The sequence below is a fragment of the Anopheles merus genome, chromosome X, assembly GCF_017562075.2.
Source record: "Anopheles merus strain MAF chromosome X, AmerM5.1, whole genome shotgun sequence".
Classification (NCBI taxonomy): domain Eukaryota; kingdom Metazoa; phylum Arthropoda; class Insecta; order Diptera; family Culicidae; genus Anopheles; species Anopheles merus.
The window spans coordinates 4,996,388-5,014,169 of NC_054081.1; the positions used below are offsets into that span (position 1 = coordinate 4,996,388).

The 17,782-nt window shown below is 47.2% G+C and overlaps 1 protein-coding gene across 10 annotated transcripts in view; it reads right to left on the minus strand.

Moving 5' to 3' along the window:
- LOC121599724 overlaps window positions 1-17,782 on the minus strand; it is a 131,053-nt gene that overhangs the window by 21,974 nt on the left and 91,297 nt on the right. For all 10 annotated transcript variants that reach the window (XM_041928292.1, XM_041927797.1, XM_041927950.1 and 7 more), the window contains 3 exons: window positions 13,187-13,449; window positions 12,494-13,112; window positions 3,292-3,636 (listed from right to left, as the gene is read on the minus strand). In XM_041928292.1, the coding sequence (XP_041784226.1) occupies window positions 3,292-3,636; window positions 12,494-13,112; window positions 13,187-13,449 (1,227 nt within the window). The remainder of the gene's footprint in view (window positions 1-3,291; window positions 3,637-12,493; window positions 13,113-13,186; window positions 13,450-17,782) is intronic.

The following is a 17,782-nucleotide window of genomic DNA, read 5'->3' on the forward strand; positions in this document are numbered from 1 at the left end:
TTGGAAGCGGAAACCGCCCATCCTTCCAGCTTCCTTCCTCCCCATGCCGCCCGAAACCGGAACCGAAAAGTCAAGCAAAGCGACACACTCACACACACTCAGCAACGATTGTTTAACGAGACGAGACTTTGTTGTCTCAGCCAGCTGCCGAGCTTGGGACGGGACGGTCTCATTAGGGGAGCGAGCCTCAGCGAGGTTGCGGTTAGTGGCCGCGCTGGGTGCGGGTATGTACTGGGGGTCGTAGTTTGCGACGACTTTTGGGTGTAGCGCGTCTACGTCTACGCGCGGAATCGCCTACAACATCTTCATTGTGTGCCGGTGCGCGATGCTTGTGCACGGAGGGACATTACAGAGAGAGAGGTAGAGAGAGGGCGCAACACTCGAAGAGTCAAACAAAAACTGTCTCAACGAAAGATAGCTGCCACTGTTCTTCAGTACAAAAAAAGCACCTCCGAAACGAGAATAGAGGGAGAAGTACAGTGAAGGAGACATTAAAAAAGTGATCCGAACGAAAGGACCGCGCCTCAGCAAAAGATGCCTTGCTGTGGGGTGTTGTCTCTTGTAGTGGTGGGAGCTCGGAATGAATTCCGGAGCCGATTCCGGGCCCAATTTCGGAGCCAATTCCGGAGTTGACTCCAAAGCCGATTTCTTAGTCGACTGGGAATTGATCTGGGAATCGCAATTTCACCCGGTAACGGAATCAGAATTTATTTCAGAAATGGAATTAGCTCCGGAACGATATTCAGTTCTTTAATTGAAATAAGAAGACTCAAAAACGAAATCAGTCCGGGAATCTCCATGAGAATGGATGGTTTACAAATAAATTTGGATGTATTGCGGATATCAATGCTTAGTATCATTAGACCCAAACGCCTATTCTTATGGAAATGTCGAAACCGACTCCGATTTTGGAGCCAATTCCGGAACCAATTCTGGAACCGATTCCAATTTCGGAGCCGGTTCCAAATTCGGAACCGGTTCCGATTCCGGAGCCGATTTCAATTCCGGAACCGATTCCAGAACCAATGCCGGAACCGATTCCAGAACCAATGTCGGAACCGATTCCAGAACCGATTCTGATTCCGGAGCCGATTTCAATTCAGGAGCCGATTTCAATTCCGGAACCAATTCTGGAACCGATTCCAATTTCGGAGCCAGTTCCAATTCCAGATCCGATTCCGTTTCCGGAGCCGATTTCAATTCGGGAGCCGATTTCAATTCCGGAACCGATTCCAAACCAAAGCCGATACCGATTCCAGTACCAATCCCGGAACCGATTCCAGAACCGATTCTGATTCCAGAACCAGTTCCGGAACCAATTCCGGAATCGATCCAGAAACTGATTCCGGACCTACTATCCGGAATCGATTCCAGAAAACTTCGGAGCTACCCGGAATCGATTCCGACGATATCTTCATTTTTCCCATCACTAGTCCCTTCCTTCCTCTCACTCTCTATCTCTCTACTTCTCTATCGCAAAAACCCTGCACAGATCTGAATCCCCTTTCCCACTGGTGGCCTAGATTGCGTTTGACGTTATTATTGCAGTGATTATTTCTAGCAGTTTATTAAATTAAGAACACATGAAATGGAGGTTATCCTCACCCAGCGAGCAGGGAGGTAGGGCGAGGTCTTGGTCGGGGTCAAACGAGAAGAACTCTACAAAAAGCGACAGGAGAGGAATGTTCTTTTTTTTCTATACACAAGACAAGAAGCACTGCAAAAGGTTGTGGAGGCGTTGCGCATCATATTTTGTACATAAATTAAGAGCCGTGCACACCAACCCACAACTTGGTAGTGGGTGTAGTCGGTGTTTGGCTCCACAAAAGCCTTCAGCAAAGTGGTGGAGGAGTTTGTGTGTGTGTGTGTGCGTTGTTGTGTGCCGTACGACTTTAGGGCCGTCTCATCCCGATCCCTAACAGCACCGACGGACCCTTCTTCCGGTGCCATCTACATGACTGTGGGGGGGAGGGGGGGGGCGTAGTAGAGGGGGTAAAAAAACCCCCCAAAGCGAAACATAAACTACATCCACACTCTCGTTGGCGGAGGAGAGGGGAGTGCACAGTTCCTACGGGAAACGATTTAAGAGGACAGCCGCCCCCGCTATCCCTTACGGCAGGGCGAGGCGCTAGCGGGGAGGGGGTTAAGTGGGCGCGAGCGGAGATTTTGGGCTGTCAAACCAGGCAGTGTAGCATGCAGTGCGTGTTTGCCTATCTTGCAGGCGCAACCAGAACGCCGCACAACGAGCCGCTGGAGCGGCAGCAGCAGCAGCAGCAGCAAACAACAAAATGAACAGCTTAACGAGTCGGTAAAACTTTCTCCCAAACAAATACACACACACACACATACATAAACACATGAACAACCAAACAAAAAAGTTAACACATCCATTCAAGTGATGAGAGGTTCTATGAGAGCGAGCAATTACAGAGTGTTTGTCGCCTTTTTTTTTGGGCAGGCTCAGCACGACAAGCAAGCAAAAAGGAAGAGGGAGTACAAAAATAAAGTTCAAAATTCCAGACCTATATCTCCATGAGTGGAGGAGGGGTGGGTTGGGATGAGGGCAAGAGAACAAAAAAAATAAAAAAGGACACCCCCTCGAATGAACTCGGAGCGCTCAGCACTATCTGTGCTGATAAAGAGGACTTTTCCGATGTGGATGAGCTGCAGAAATGGCGCTACCGCAAGATGGCGGTAACGAGAGAGCGAGAGAGAGAGAGAGGAGAGACACACACACACTCACACACAAACGGTAGAATAAAATTTAATTATAATGTGAAAATGTTTGTCGACATGTTTCGACGGTTTTCTGAAGCGTGCTCACAGTGTGTTTTTCTGCCTCTTGCTGCTACTGCGGCAGCCGTCGTCGTCGTTGTTGTTGTTGTTGCGGCGTTGGCCAGTGCGGTTCGTTTGCCACATGCGGTGGCGTTAGCGGCGGCCTGGCTGACCTGTGGGCGGTGGGTTGGGTGGGTGCGAAAAATTAACATACACCCGGGGTGTTTGTCACGCTGTCTCAGTGTTGTCCTGCGTCTCTGTTCCCTTTCCCGCCCTTGATCGAAAAGAACAACCATCACCGGGGGTGGAAAATGATTTTGAGGAGGGGAATGTGTGTGGATGGACAAAACAAAAAACCCGCCACTCCCACTGGGACGCATCACCCGCACGGACGCAGCAAATTCAATTTGACGATAAATAATTTGCTTTTAAAGTGATCGATAGGGAACAGGGATCGCTCCCCAAATTATGAGCGAAGACAATAATAGTAAGAATAATAATAATACTGAGGCTTACCGTTCTGCTTGACGATGGCCTCACAGTCCCGGTCGATTGTGGCCGCATCGAAGTCGAGATGGTTCGGCAGGCTGCCGCAGAACTTGTTCCGATCCTTGCGGCTGACGTAGATGACGTGATCCGGGTGCTGCTGCTGCTGCTGCTGGAGCTGATGTTCGGGCGATACCGCCTGCCCCGTACCGGGCAGGCAGGCCAGATCCGGTGGAGGCGGCTGCTTCTCGAGCCCGTCGCCATCGGCAGCGACGCCGGACCCGTCCGCCAGGAAGGTTTGCTGATGGAACGTGTCGCCGTTGTTGTTGTTGTGGTACTGGTGGAAGTACTGCGTGGTGTCGGACTTAAGATTATCTGCGCGAAGGGGCACGAAGAGAGTCGAAATTTTGATGAGCAAAATATTTTTTGAAAAAAAAAAGCCTGAAAGTATGCAATCAACCTTTCATAGGTTGCTTAGTTCGTTCAAAGAGGTGATCAGTACCATTTAAAAACATACATATACACACATATAACTACATATGACTTAAATCCGCCAGTTATATTACATATAACTTAAATCCGCCTTAAAGTATGCAATTCGAAAATGTTTTACAAATATTGGCGAGATATTGCAAAAAGCGCCTAAAAGTAGGCAATTTAAATTACACAGCAAGTTTTTAACCTTCATAGAGGGAATAAACACTATTTGAAGCAACAATATAAATGTTACAGCAAAAACTAACAAAAACCGCCTGAAAGTATGCAATCGATTATTCATAGTTTGCTTAGTTCGTTCAAAGAGGTGATCAGTACCATTAAAAAAATAAAATAAATAATTCAGTTACAAATAACTAACATCCGCCTTTAAGTATGCAATTGGAAAAATTGAACAAATATTGGCAAATGTTTGAAAAAGCGCCTAAAAGTAGGCAATTAATATTACATAGCGAGTTTATATCCTTGATAGAGGGAATAAACACTCATTGAAAAATATATAAACGTTACAGCAAACATTACAAAAACCGCCTGAAAGTATACATTTGGCATTACATAGTTTGCTTGTTTGCGTTCAAAATGGTATAAAACAATATTTTCCCCTCTCCAAATAAACAGCCCTTGGGGCAATCATTACCAACGCATCCCGTCGAAGGCAAGGGCAGAGAACTGTTGATTGCCGAACCGTTGCCCATCATTTCCCATTTTCATTCCCTTTAAAATAATCATTTCCAGCGTGTGTGTGCGTGGGCGCAAAATATTGAACGGCCGGATGTTGAAATTGTTTTTTTTTTTTCATTCTTCTCTTCACTCACGTCCAGCGCACACCATTGGCCGCGCAAACCATCGCTTGGGAAATTGGCGCCCCCCTTCCCACTTTGCCTTCGAGGCGTAATTCCAGTTAATATTCATAGCAGTATCAGTAGCCAGCTTATTTCCCCTGTGCTGTGCATAAAATTTTATTAGCCTTTCGGCAGGCCTGGGTTCGCCTGCTGGCAGGTTGAAACAGATTTACCGAAACGCGCGTTCGCGCAGCCCATTTTCCACTGGGCTGTAGGCGTTCTTGAGTAGGGGCGGAGGGGAAGGTGGGGGGGGGGGGGGAGGAGCAGGGGACATGGGATATGAATGCACAATCTCGATTGGAAGATTAATGCCACTGGTGAGGACGTTCCGGTTTGCCATTCGGTAAGCAGCATCAGTTAACCCTCATTTGGAAGCTTCAGCAAGACCTTCACAGCCTCGCTCTCCCTTTCTCTCCCTCTCTGACTTCACCAGAAGTTGAGCCAGGCAGTCCGGGGAAAATCCTGGCCGGGCAAATTCTCCAGTACGAGCGAAACACCTGGCACCCCTCGAGCGTCGAGCGCACGAGCACAGCCAGCGCACCATTGATTTCGCTTCAATCGCAGGGAGCACCAGTAATTGGGTAGGTGTGCTTTTAAATTATTCATCCGGCGAAGTAGTCCGACTCCGGGGCCGCCACCGGTTGGCCGGCAAGGGTCGGGATTTGCCGTGGCATTAGGCGTCTTGGGCAACCAGTGTCCGGGTTCGTGCGAGGCCGAGGCGAGCTGATCGCTGCCTCCGAAGGGTACGGGGTTCAATGTGGCTGCTTCCGGCATTTGCAGTGGGCACACGATGGCACACGGCGCAGTAGGAGTCCGGGGCTATGTTTCAAAATTCCATTTCGTACAGTGAAGTATTTGTACATGACTTGAGAAATAAAGAAAATTTCGTTGGGATGTTTCACATTATCTAACAAATTTGGCACGCTTTCTCGAGTCATTGTATTCGTGACTAAATGTAATGAAGACTCGAGAAAGTGTGGTAAGCCTTTCAGTTAACCTGAAAAGCTCTCTTAGAAGAAAATAATACTTTTTCTTGTAGCGTTCATTGCTGCCTTTCGTCATGCATGCTAGATTTTATGTCATGAGATAGTGCCATTACAACTCATTCCCTTTATCTGAAGACTCGAGAAAGTGTTGTACATTGAAGAGTGATGACTATAAAAACCTTCATGTCTCACTTTTTCTCGTTCATCACTCAAGACTCAATGCTGTATAATATAGCAAAGACTCGAGAAACTATGGCAAATTTTAAGATTGGCTGACAATCTCGAGAAAAAGACAAAATTATGCACGATCCTTTTGCATAGTAGCTGTTACTTCAATTTATGTCCTAGGATAATGCCACGAAGAATCGAGAAAGTGTGATATCCTTTTGAGATAAAATGAAACGTCATGTTTTTCGTAAAGAATGACAACGTAATTTGATGCGATTTTGGGAATTCGCAAATCATATCGAAGAACGCTTGCACAGTTGTTGCGAATAGTTGTTGAGCAGAAGTTCTCAAAAGTTGTACGAATTGAGCCTCCCGTAAGCAGATCAGATTAATCCTGCTTCTCCATGAGGCAAACAAATCTTAGCCCCTTAACCACATCATATATAGCCAAACCGACAAGGAGCTTATCCTAGTGGTTTAAGATGCTCAGTAACGCCGGCACAAACTATGACCACATTGCTCCACATCCCCGTACATGTGTACCAATGAAGGTAGGCACGATGCAGGAGCGTTACGTATGGACTGGTTATCGGGGCTGTGCAATAAGCAACTGAAACCGTTCACCATTCATACGCACCGACGGACGCGTATCCGGGATTTTTGTGTGACTGTTGAAAGTCTAATGATCCCCCTTTCACGGTGGTGGTATTAATAAACGCCACTAGCAAACAGAGCTAGAATGAGAAGCAGCGGATGAAAAAGCAAGAAAGGTCACCTTTTCAACGGGAGCTTCCATCCCGCAAACTTTTAGCCTCCGGCTGTCCGTCAACGCGCCAGGTCCGTTCGGACTCTCACCACCCCCGATGCGGGATGTTATAACATTCGTTTAGCAGTTTGTTTTCTACCGCCACCATATCCAGTGCCGACCTTCTGATCGTGGAGCGGAGCCGTGGATGGATGACAGCAAAAATAGCAACCGAAAGAGGGGAAGCAACAACAAAAAAAAAATCCACCCACGAATTAAAATATTCAAGACACTTCCCGCCCCTCAGCAGTGCAGGGAAGCGCTGGGTGGCGGGCGGAGGGTTGCACAGGCTTTTACATGGATGATTTGCTATTGAAATTTACCTTCCGGTTGGCTCGCCCAGCCCCGGCCAGCAAAAGCCAGAAACACTGGACGCTGGTCAGGGATATTTTATTTATGAGCGGCCAAAACTTTGGCCCGACACAGTTTACATAATCGATCTGCTCGAAAACCGGACCTCCCGCAGCCGTGGCAGTGTCCCGCTCCCGACGGACCGGGCGGGAGGGTTTTTTTTTTGTTGGCATTATGATTTCTTTCGACCCTTGGTGCCCGGTCGATCGGTCGGTTTCGTGAAGCAGCTCCTGCGCAAGGGATTCCTCTTATTCTCGACCGATGGTCGCGTCCATCGGGGGGGAATAGTTTTCCCGGGGGCCGGATGGTCGAACGGCGAGCGGGTAAAATATATTGGGAATTTTTCTCTCTTCATGCCGTGAAACTTTTCCCGCCTTACCCTCCACGCAGGAAGTTGTTCGAACGGAGACTATCAATCCTCCGAGGAAGGTCGCTCTGGTGGGAGAATTGACTCCCGAGACACATACACATCTATAGTATTGACTGTTCAGCGACGAACTTTTCTCCTAGGTAGCCGCACAGTGACATAATCTTTTACTGGAATTCAATATAGAGTGAAGTGCGCATAAGAGCAAGGTACGCGTAACAAACAAAGGGCAAACAAAAAAAGAGACATTTCCAGGGGTTTTCTGCTCGCTGCCGAGAGTTATCGGGGGAAAAGTGTCCTAATAATATAGTTTTGTGCTGCAGTTTGCATACATTTAGGCTTGAACATTATTACAATATCACATTCGAAAATGTTGTGATGTTTCATACACCCCCTAAAAGTATGCAGCACACAGTACAACATTCTTATTGGATGATACAAGATTGGGATTTGATCCGTTGCCCGGCAGTGCCGGTTTTCATTAGTCCGTGCGTTACCGATTGTACCACGAAGGTGCACGACGCTTCGGGCGCTTGTTTCGGTACAGTATCGACTGTGCGCACTCTTCCACGAATGACTGTTGCATGCGGATGTGGTGGACCCGCGGCCAATTAACCCAAACCGTTTAGGGGTTCAAAGCTTCCCAGAAAACAAGGGCGGTTCAAAGCTTCCCAGCTGTCGTACCCGAGTCGGCGGATTGTACGATGCACTCTTAACTGCAACTACGGTCCGGTTGTTGCGTTTACTAAGCATTGCAAGCGAAGCAAACAACAACAAAAAAATAGCAGAAAAGGTACACTCACACAGGATGTGAGCTGGGCATCAATTTACAACAACCCGCTCCCCCCTTGCTAGCTGGCCGGAAATTGAACAACCCTGCATTCCACGCCTTTCCGATCTTGTTTTATTGCTTTTAACCTCTCTCTCTCTCTGTCTCCCACACAATTCCATCATCCTTTAATCGGCTCGGAACAATTTCCATTTTTTTCTTCTTCTCTTGTCTATTGTGCCCGCACCCTGTTGCCCTGTTCGGTTCCGTTTCATTCGCGCTGGCTCACTTTCCCACGGGTGGCAAGCAAGCGAGGCGGGGTGAACCGTCCAGCCCACGTCGGGATGCGATGTGGCTCCGTCGGGAAGGATTAGCATGTGCTTTACTGTGTCCGGCCGTCGCTTCTTCCGCACACTTTCACTCAACTTGCTCTCTGGAAGCTGTTGGGAGGTTGGGAAAACCACCTTCGAGAGAACGAGCAAGAGAGAGAGAGCAAAAAAACACAGCTCCAACGCTCCCCGAACGCGATGGGAGCCCACACACCCGCGTAAAGTTTGCTGTAAATATGGCAACATCGGATTAAACGGAGGTTACTTAGGGCGACCGGATCAGTGGGGCGAGCGGACGGTAAAACATTGGAAACGGAAACACGCGTCCAAAACCGGTGTAATCCGCTTTTTCCGTTGTCACAGCTCTTTACCGGCTTGCGTGGAAGCGTTCTGGTTTGTTTCGCCCTTTCTTTTGCCGCTGCTTGTTGCTAGGTTTTTGCACCACATCCCGCCACCAAAGACATTAGGAGTCTTCCGGCAAGCGCGCACCAAGAGGAGCCATTTCGAGGCATTTTTTTTCTGCTGGTTTGCTTGATATTGCGCTGCACTCTCAGCCATTAGTTTGTTCGTTAATTTTTCATTGGCTCATTTACATCAATAGGTTTTCCGGGTCCGGCACGTTTGACCCTCGGTTCGTTTCGTTCCATTCCGTTCTCTTTTGTTATGCCGGTGGCCAGCCAAACCGAAAAGGAAAACAAAGTCAAAGTGCTTAGCATTTAATCCATTCACAATACGCTCACGATAAGGGATGTTTTTTTTTAATATTTTGTTTAGGCACGCCCCACTTTGCGTGTGTCATTGAGTGTGTGAAGGGAAGGAAGAACACAGAGCATTATTTACACAGGCTCCAGCGCGTACGGTTCTTGGAGTGTAACTTTCCACGAAACACTTAGCTGCTGCTGCTGCTGCTGCTGTTTTCCCCTTTTCTTTCGCCGATCGATCACGTCCGAGAGGGAAAGGCCGGCAGGCGAGCAGCATTTTAGAACGCTCCGTTCCGCGAAACAATCCGCCCAGGTAGCATATTTTGATGAGTCTGTGAAGCTGTGAGGGATTTTCCAGGGATTTTAACCGCTCAAGATTCCGCCGCGAGCAATCGATGGTACGTTGCGTTGGAAGTTTTCCACCGACCGAGCACTTTTCACTGTAACCGTTTGATTGCTTTGCGTACAAGCGCGATGAATAGTGTTTGCCTGACACAGTTGGTGAGTATTGAAATAGTTAAATTTGTTGGTTGCAAAAAAAAGAAGCAAAAACGATAATCGGGCATTGCCTTCGTTCGCTCTGAGCTGGTTTGACACTCCTGGTAAGCCGGTCAATGCCATTGTACAGCTGTCTGTTGCACAAAGCTCCGCTCTGCTGGCAAGTGGCTCGTTAGGACCTTCAACAAAGTATTATAGGGCGATAGGAAAAGAGAAGTAAGAGGATCCATTCATTGCATTAAGCCTCAACCGGCAAGCGTTCAATCCTGCAAACAGAAATGAAATCAAATCGTGGAATCGAGCGCCGCCTAACGCAATCAAACCCGCGCGGAGGGATAATACAAGTGCTTCACTGGTGCTCGCAGGCATGGAGAAAATGTCAGCATGACCGAACCTGCTCCCGAGGGGGAATGATGGGTAGCGAATACGCCCGCACCGCCCGCTAGAATATGTCGACTCATTCTTGTCCTCGGTCTGGGGACGCTTCAAAATCCGAGTCGATGGTCGACCCGCACATCTACGCCGGAGGTTTTCCCCCCCCCCCCCCCCCTTTCAATTCCCAGGCGGTGCCGCGGGTGCTCACTCGCAACAAAACGCGAAGCCCCAATCGGAACCGGATAGTGGTTAGTGTGCCTAAACCGAGCTGTCTCTGTGCGTGCGCGGTTCCGGTCCGTGCGGCTTTCCACTTCCTGTTTGGGCTGGCTTTTCCGTAAATGATCGTAAATGAATGTAAATTCAATTACACCAACTTGCTGTTGCTGCCGGCTTCGGTTTCGGTGCAGACCGGTTGCGAGAGGATAAGAAAATGGCCTCGGTGGTTCATGTTTTCCCCTTCGCCGGCCCGTTCCACCGTTGCTCCTGCATTGGTGGAGCGATCGGCGCGGTGCTTTCGTTCCGGTTACTTCGCAAGACGGCACACCGGCGAGACCGTAGCTCCCTGTCTGCCTGCATTAACGAGACATCGAAACATTGTGTGCAGTGTTTGTTGCGCTGGCCGGCGTGTTGCATATGAAATCGTGCCGGTCAATTCTATGTATTTTATTTATTCATTTGCGGGGCTGGCTGGCACTTCAACACGGTGCTTTCTTTCTCCCCGTTGCTACGCGAGACGGGCAGGCCATTATACTGGTTTGTTGTTGTTGGTGTTGTTGCAATGCAGCAAAAAGAGCGCTCTTCAAGATTTTCTGTTTCTATCTGTTCGCGTTTTTGTGTATGATTGTAGCAGCAGCAGCAGTTGATTATGCTAGCCAAGAAGGCAGTGGCATTTGGCGTGCAAATATAGATCCAAACATTCTTACACAATCCCCTTTCTTTTGGGGCTTTACTTTCAGGCGCTTTTTGGAGCGTGGTTTTTTTTAATGTTTAAGTGTTTCTTCTGACTATTTCATGTATTTCACTGCGCGTATTGCTTTAATTTGATGTTACCTGGTGAAATGTCTGTCGTTCGGAGCGTGAAAATGTCTATGGTTCAGACCCTTTAAATACATACATAGTCATCTCTAGAGCTTCCTCGCTGGTCCACCTTTAACACTAGAACTGCCGTAACAATAATTTTGACGGGTAACGCTTCAATTTAACTGGCTATTACTCATAAGTAATAGTATGGTAAGAAGTGACAATATTTTAATTTAGCTTTATTTGGTATTTCAAGTATATTAAACCAATATTCAGCTCTTTGTTGTTTATGAAACACTTACTAGCATTTTTGTCATAAACGCTTAAAACGCTTGGTAGTTCTAGTGTTAAAGCATGACAACATCCAACCTCAAATTCAAATTCAAATTTTCCTCTTATTCTTCGTAACGACCCTTTGGGCGTGGCCTTTGGAGGATTATCGAGTTCGACGCAGCCGGAACAGTCCTTGGCTATTGGGGTCCAAATGAGGCTTCAACCCACACAACAGACGTATGCTGTTAAGTCGTCCGAGTTGAATAGTTTGAAGCACTGCAGGAGCCCTCGATGCGACAGACAAGAATATAAAGCAAAACCACTGGACTGGATAGTTCCATGACTGCGAGAGGTACAGGTACTATGTTTGGGCCCGAATAAACAAGGAAGCAGTATCAGGACCTAGAATGGGATCAGGATGTGATACAAAACAGACAGATGGAATCGGAATCACTTCAAGGACCATACTGGGTTCGGGATGAGTTTTTGTGCCCGTAGATATAAGTTCCAGGATTAATATGGGGTAAGTTCCAAGACCGGCATGGGCCCATTTTGTGTCAAAAGCCCATTTTCAATTTTAATTCACGGCTCAACAAAAACAGACATGCTTTCAACGTGCTACAAAGCGTTTTAGACGATCAAACAGAAACAAATGAAACAAATTCCAACTCAGATTCCCTGCGCGTTATTACACTAGAGAGAAGAATTCGAGCTGGAATCGGTTTTGACAGCTAAATTCCAATTCCATCTACCAAATCTAATAGCAGCAAAGGGAGCAAGGATCAGTTCCAGGGCTAGGGTGTATTCGTGATCAATTCTTAAACCTTTATGGGGTTGGAATCAGTTCCAGAATAGTAATGAACCGAAGTTCTATAAAATTCTAGGACCGACATGGGTTCGGGATCAGCCCCTGGATCGATATCGTCCTGAATCAGTTTTTCGGTACGTGTCCTTCGGTGTAAAGAGACAATCGGGAATTGCGTTTTCTTTTCGAAAATCATTTAAACGCTTCCTAAAATTATTAAATATCCTTGGAAGCATCTTGCACAACCCTGTAAACGGGTTAAGGCCAAATTAACTAGTTCCCTAGTTCCCCGGACATTACTGAACATAACAATGAGACGGCGCTTATAAGCGCCTAAAGGTATGCAATATGTGGATTTACATTCATCTAGTACTGGTTTTGGGTTGCAAATCAAATTCCGGCACACAGCCGGTGCTGGATAAGTATACGAGAAACCATTTCCACTTACCTATGGATTGGGCCCTGCGTCCGCTGGTTAGTCCTTTCGCGTGCTGTCGGGCGGAGGAGGACACATTCGCGCCCATATTCGTTCGGGTGCGCTGATTACGATCGGCTCGTTCACTGGCACTGTGTTCCAGTGCGCACGTTCGTTCGTTGTGGTGGATGACGCCTTGGTCGGTATCGTCGCCTTCGTCTTCGTCTTCGTCGTCCTCGTCGTCGTCGTGGTCGTGGTGATGGTAACAGGTAAGCTCTACAGCCGGTTCCACGTCCGGCAGATCGAGCAGAAACCGTGTGCCGTCGAGCGAACCATCACAGCTGCGGGACGGTAGGTGTTCGCTGGCAGCCTCCTGCCGGTCCGGCTGTGCGTCGGGCTTGGCAGCGAACAGCAGTGGGTCGCTCTCCCCACACGGCCGGCGGTTGCGCTCGTTGCGGTACCGTAAGCTGCCGCCCGTTTGCGATGAGATGAGCGAGTCGCGTGCCGGCGGTGACACCGATTTGCCCGTACCGGCGCAGCAGCCCGGTACGCGCCGCAGCCAGCTGGTGCCACCTTTCCGCTTCGCCTCGAGCCGATCGCGCTTGCGGGTGTTTAGCGAGCGGCCCAAGCTTTGCACGAGCTTCTGAAGCACCTGTGGGAAGAGGGCGAGTCCGGTTCGGTTAGGACGGTAAGACGGGGCGTTTTGCACTCTGTTGCAAGGCCTACCTTATCGGACGCGTTGTAACTGTCCGCCAGAAAGGACGAAACGGTTGCGGACGGTGCACCGTTACTGTTTAGCTTTGGCTTCGGTTCATTACTCTCTCCAGTGGGAGCAGTTGGCGGTACGGAATTGCTAGTTTTCGGCGCTGTTTTGCCACTAACGATGGGGCTCTGTTTCACTTGCGCTGCTGCCGTTGGTTCTGCCCGTTCCGGGAACGATTCGCGCTGACGTTCGGGCGGCTCACCGGCGAGACTGATGAGGCGATCACCTGTAATTAGAGCCGGCACAAAACGATTCAAAGTTAGTATCGGCTGAATGTTTCGATTGCGGGGGGAGGGCATTACAACACGCCTGTCACTGTCAATAGTGGTCGAGGTCGTGTGTTTGCTGTGGTTTTGTGCCGGGTCAACCGAGATGCAATTGGCTTCCATCCGTGTCGCGCTTGTCGCTGACCATTCGCATAATTACACGGTACTACTCACAGCAACGAGAGATTACGTTCGATCGTACTACGAATGCAGTGTTTTTAACAGCTAACTTTGGTTTTCTTTACTACGTTTAACGAAAGTTACAGATTACACGCATGCTTTCCCGAGTGCCGAAAATCCAATTCGAACCAGAAACGTTTCGTGTTCAAAATCACTATTTACTTCAGTTTAAGCAAACGTCAACGTACGGCTGACGTTTTGATGTTTGCACTATGGGATAGCTCCACCAGAAACTGGTCAAAAAAGTGTTACAACAATTTTAATTCTTATTTTAGGCTCAATCATTCTATGGTAGTAAATAAAGTCCATTGATGTAAATCAAAATGTCAAAAATAAATAAATAAATAAAATAAAAATAATAAAATGGACAATCGTTATTTTTATGCCCATGTCACAGTCTCAAGTGACATTTGTTCTAAATTTGTATTTCTGTTCTGCTCGAATAGTGCTCGGAACGCTTTCAATTATCTCAATTGACATTCTCGAGCTCGAAAATTGGGGCTTCGAGCTATTTCCCTTAACTGCCCAAATAGCCAGCTCGTACTTTATAGCTGATTTAGGGTTGTTTAACGAAAAATCGGTCCGATGTCGTACTTTGTGGCTGATTAAGAGATAGACGGTACTTTGCGGAACTATGGAGCTTTTAACAGGCACATGGTACTCTTTGGAACTTTGCGGCTGATTAGCACTATGTGTAGGGTTCATGATAGAACCTTAAGGCTTGTTAAGAGTGTGTACCGAACTTGGTGGAACTTTATAGCTTTTTAATGCATGACATCGGTTCAAGGTGGCTCTTGTCAAAGTGTCAAAGACGGACGCCGGCAATAATCTCATTGCTGCTGCACAAGTTAGATTCGTTAATTGGAGAATGAATATTGAGTGAAGTGATTGTGAATTATCAGTAAATTGTGTAAAATTTTGTGTAATTCATCAATACAAAGGATTTAAAAATATACATATGTGTTTAAACGAAACAAATCTTGTTGTTTATTTCATTGATGACGCTTGCTTGAAAATAAAACACAAAGAAAAATAATCCCTGGCATCGTGGCATAAGGAAGCTGCTTAGGCGCTGTTTGAAAGACCCACATAGAACTTTGATGCTGTTTATCTACTGCAAAAGGCGAATTAGAGCAGCGATCTTTAGCGTGCCAAAATGAGCTGCTTAAGCAATTCTGGCTATTTGGGTGGTGCCTTTAACTTCCCTTAAATTGTACCAGTTTAAGGGACTTTTAGAACAAGCTCTTTTAATTCGAGTGTGATATGGCTTTTTCGTTGCTTTCTTTTCTGTTCTTTGGGAAATAACGTTACTAATCCTTATTACTGATCGTACGACCAATTTTATACCAAAAACACCGAATTTTCACCAAATATTGTCGAACAAAATGTGCCTTCTTTTTTCGCCAAGTATTTGATCAAATCATTCTAAAACGAATTGTACGTCCCAACTGATATTTGTTCTAAATTTTTAACCATAATCTGATCGAGTGGTGCTCGAAATAATTTTCGTTTCTACGTGTGTATGACCTCTTTCTTTTGAAGGATGATGGCGTCCAACTCGTTTTGGACTCATTGGCTTTAATATTTGACGAAAACAAGAGGCACATTTCGCGCGGCGTTATTTTGTGAAAATTTGGTATTTTTTGGGACAAAAACTGCCATACCTCCAGTGATACGGATTGTAAACGCCATTTACTAAAGGTCAGAGAAGAAAGCAACGAAAAAGCCACATCACAGTCGATTTTAAAGGGCTTGATCTAAAAGTCCCTTAAACTGGTGCAGTTTAAGGGAAGATGAAGGCGCCAGTTCAAGGGAAATAGCTCGAAACCCCGATTATTTTTAAAGTTTATTTTTGATTCTTATTTCACATTCCCGAGTAGAAAGGTAATATAAGAAGCCCGCTGCACAGTTTTCATGACGATTTATAATTCAAGGAAATTGATACATGGGTCGCAAAGTAGGAAGAGCGACTGCCCTGCGATGAGAATTTCGTAAAAGTGCCCGATTTTGAATACCCACCACTGTACTTTTGAAGGGAATCGGAAAACCCCTGCAAGCGTTGCTTCCCAAGCAACACTTTGAGTATCCTTTGTTATTTCACCTCAACTTTCACTGTCCTTGCTGGTGAACTGTTTGGCACATGCAGTAAATGCTAGAAAATCAATAATTGAAATTGATTTTTATTTCTTTTTCTCTAACTGGACCTGCTAGAGCGGCAACTGTTACTTGGGCCAGCTCCCCTGGTACATCGTCACCGTCCCGTGGGTCGAACGTTTCGCGCCGACACAGCGTTACGGCTGTGACACACAATTACGGTTGTAATGTGTGCGGTGTTGCGATGCGCCACGTAGCGCAACATTGGATTCGTTTCAGATTGGTTGGGCAAATAGAACCGATCGATTTACGGGCCCAGCTATGTTATGCTGGTCGATTAATTCTAATCGCGTGACGTGGTGAGCCATATAAAGGCTACCCTCAAATAAGCCTCACCCCGTGGGCCCCGCCAGACCAGTTTTGCTAAAAAATAAATTGCACAAAGTGTGCATCGACCTTCAATTGATTCCCCCGTAGCGTTCAGCTTGGACGGTGGCTTGTCGCTTCACGAAAATCAAGATTTATACAACCGGGAGACCGGGAACTCTCCCAGCCACTAAGCGGATCATTCACTATCAGTCAAAGTGAAGAATTGCTTTTAAAAATGGATTGTTTCCTGCCCTCCTGCGCCACCCGGAGCTATTGAGCAGACGCCCAGAACGCCCTCCAGTGACACTCCGTCGAACGGGGCCGACTATGTGTTTCTACGGGTTTTTGGTGCAGGAAAAGTTTGGTGTGTCCGCTACGAGCAAGGTTTTTAATTGAATTTCTTTCACATTTATTTTTCGTACGCATAGGGTAAAAAAGAAGCTTCAACCCAAAGCCTAAACTGGAACCGAACGGTTTAGTTGGATATTTATGGTGACTACGTGTGTGTGTTTGTTTGTGTGTAAATAACGATATATGTGCGCGAAGCTGGTGAGTTGCAGGTGATCCATCTTTGCCCTGCTTCCATCACGGTGTATGTGTGTTTTTTTTTGTTTTCTGGTTGACTGCAATTCCATTTTTACTTTCATGCCCGGAAATCGAAACGAAGCGGTGAGAGAGAATGAGAAGCCCAACCAAAAAAAAAAAGTCACTCAACGTAACACTCTCGACAGGGAGGGCATGTGGAGGGATGCAGAACCCGGCGTAAAGTTGGACGGCAGGAAATTAGCTTAAATCGACAGCTTCATCTTCAGCAGTTGGTGAGATGGAGCGCGAATCTCGTCAACCGGGTCAGTTTTTGATTGCTTTTCCATCCAGTTTCCCGCGCGAGAGAGAGAGAGCGAGATGGCAATATTCACTTTTACGCTGCTTCTGTCTGCCACTGTGTGCCCGGCGCAAGCTCAGGCGAAAAGTCTTGCTAGCAGTTGCGCCGAACAAGCGCCCGTTAAAGCAATTCCGTCCTGCAAATTGTCCAACTTAAGGCGCCTGAAAGTATGCAGTGGGACAAAATTGGCTTAATACAGTTTCAAAAACAAGGTGGGTCCCCTGGTGGGTGGGAAATGCGAGCGACTGTGCGGGGCCGTGCGGCAACCGGTAAAGCACTTGATTTATCATGCCCGGTGCTGGCTGCCAGCCCTTGGAGTCTGAGCTTTGCCGCGCGCGTCGTCATCAGCTGGGTGGAAGTAAATCAAAGGCAAACACCTTCCGCCGGCTGCACAGCACGCTGCCATCAGCTCATCAACCTGCCTGGACGTTACATCTAAGTTTTGTGTCGTTTTTTGGTTGTGTTTGGTCTCCCACCCCTTCCCCCGTTTGGTCGCCCGCTGTTCAGTGGTGGTAAAATTCAAATTTTCCCTTTTTTTGCGCACGTAAAATGCGGGCGTAAAAGTATTTCCTGAACGCACCGACACGGAATTCTGTTTGCAATTGCGTAATTTCCGACAACCGGAAACCGGATTGAAGTGTGTTTGAACAAAGCTGCTGGAAGCTCTCTCTCTCTCTCTCTCTCTCTCTCTCTCTCTCTCTCTTTATCTCTCTCCCCGATCACTTGATTCTAATGAATTGATATCTGCATCTGCGACTGATTGACTG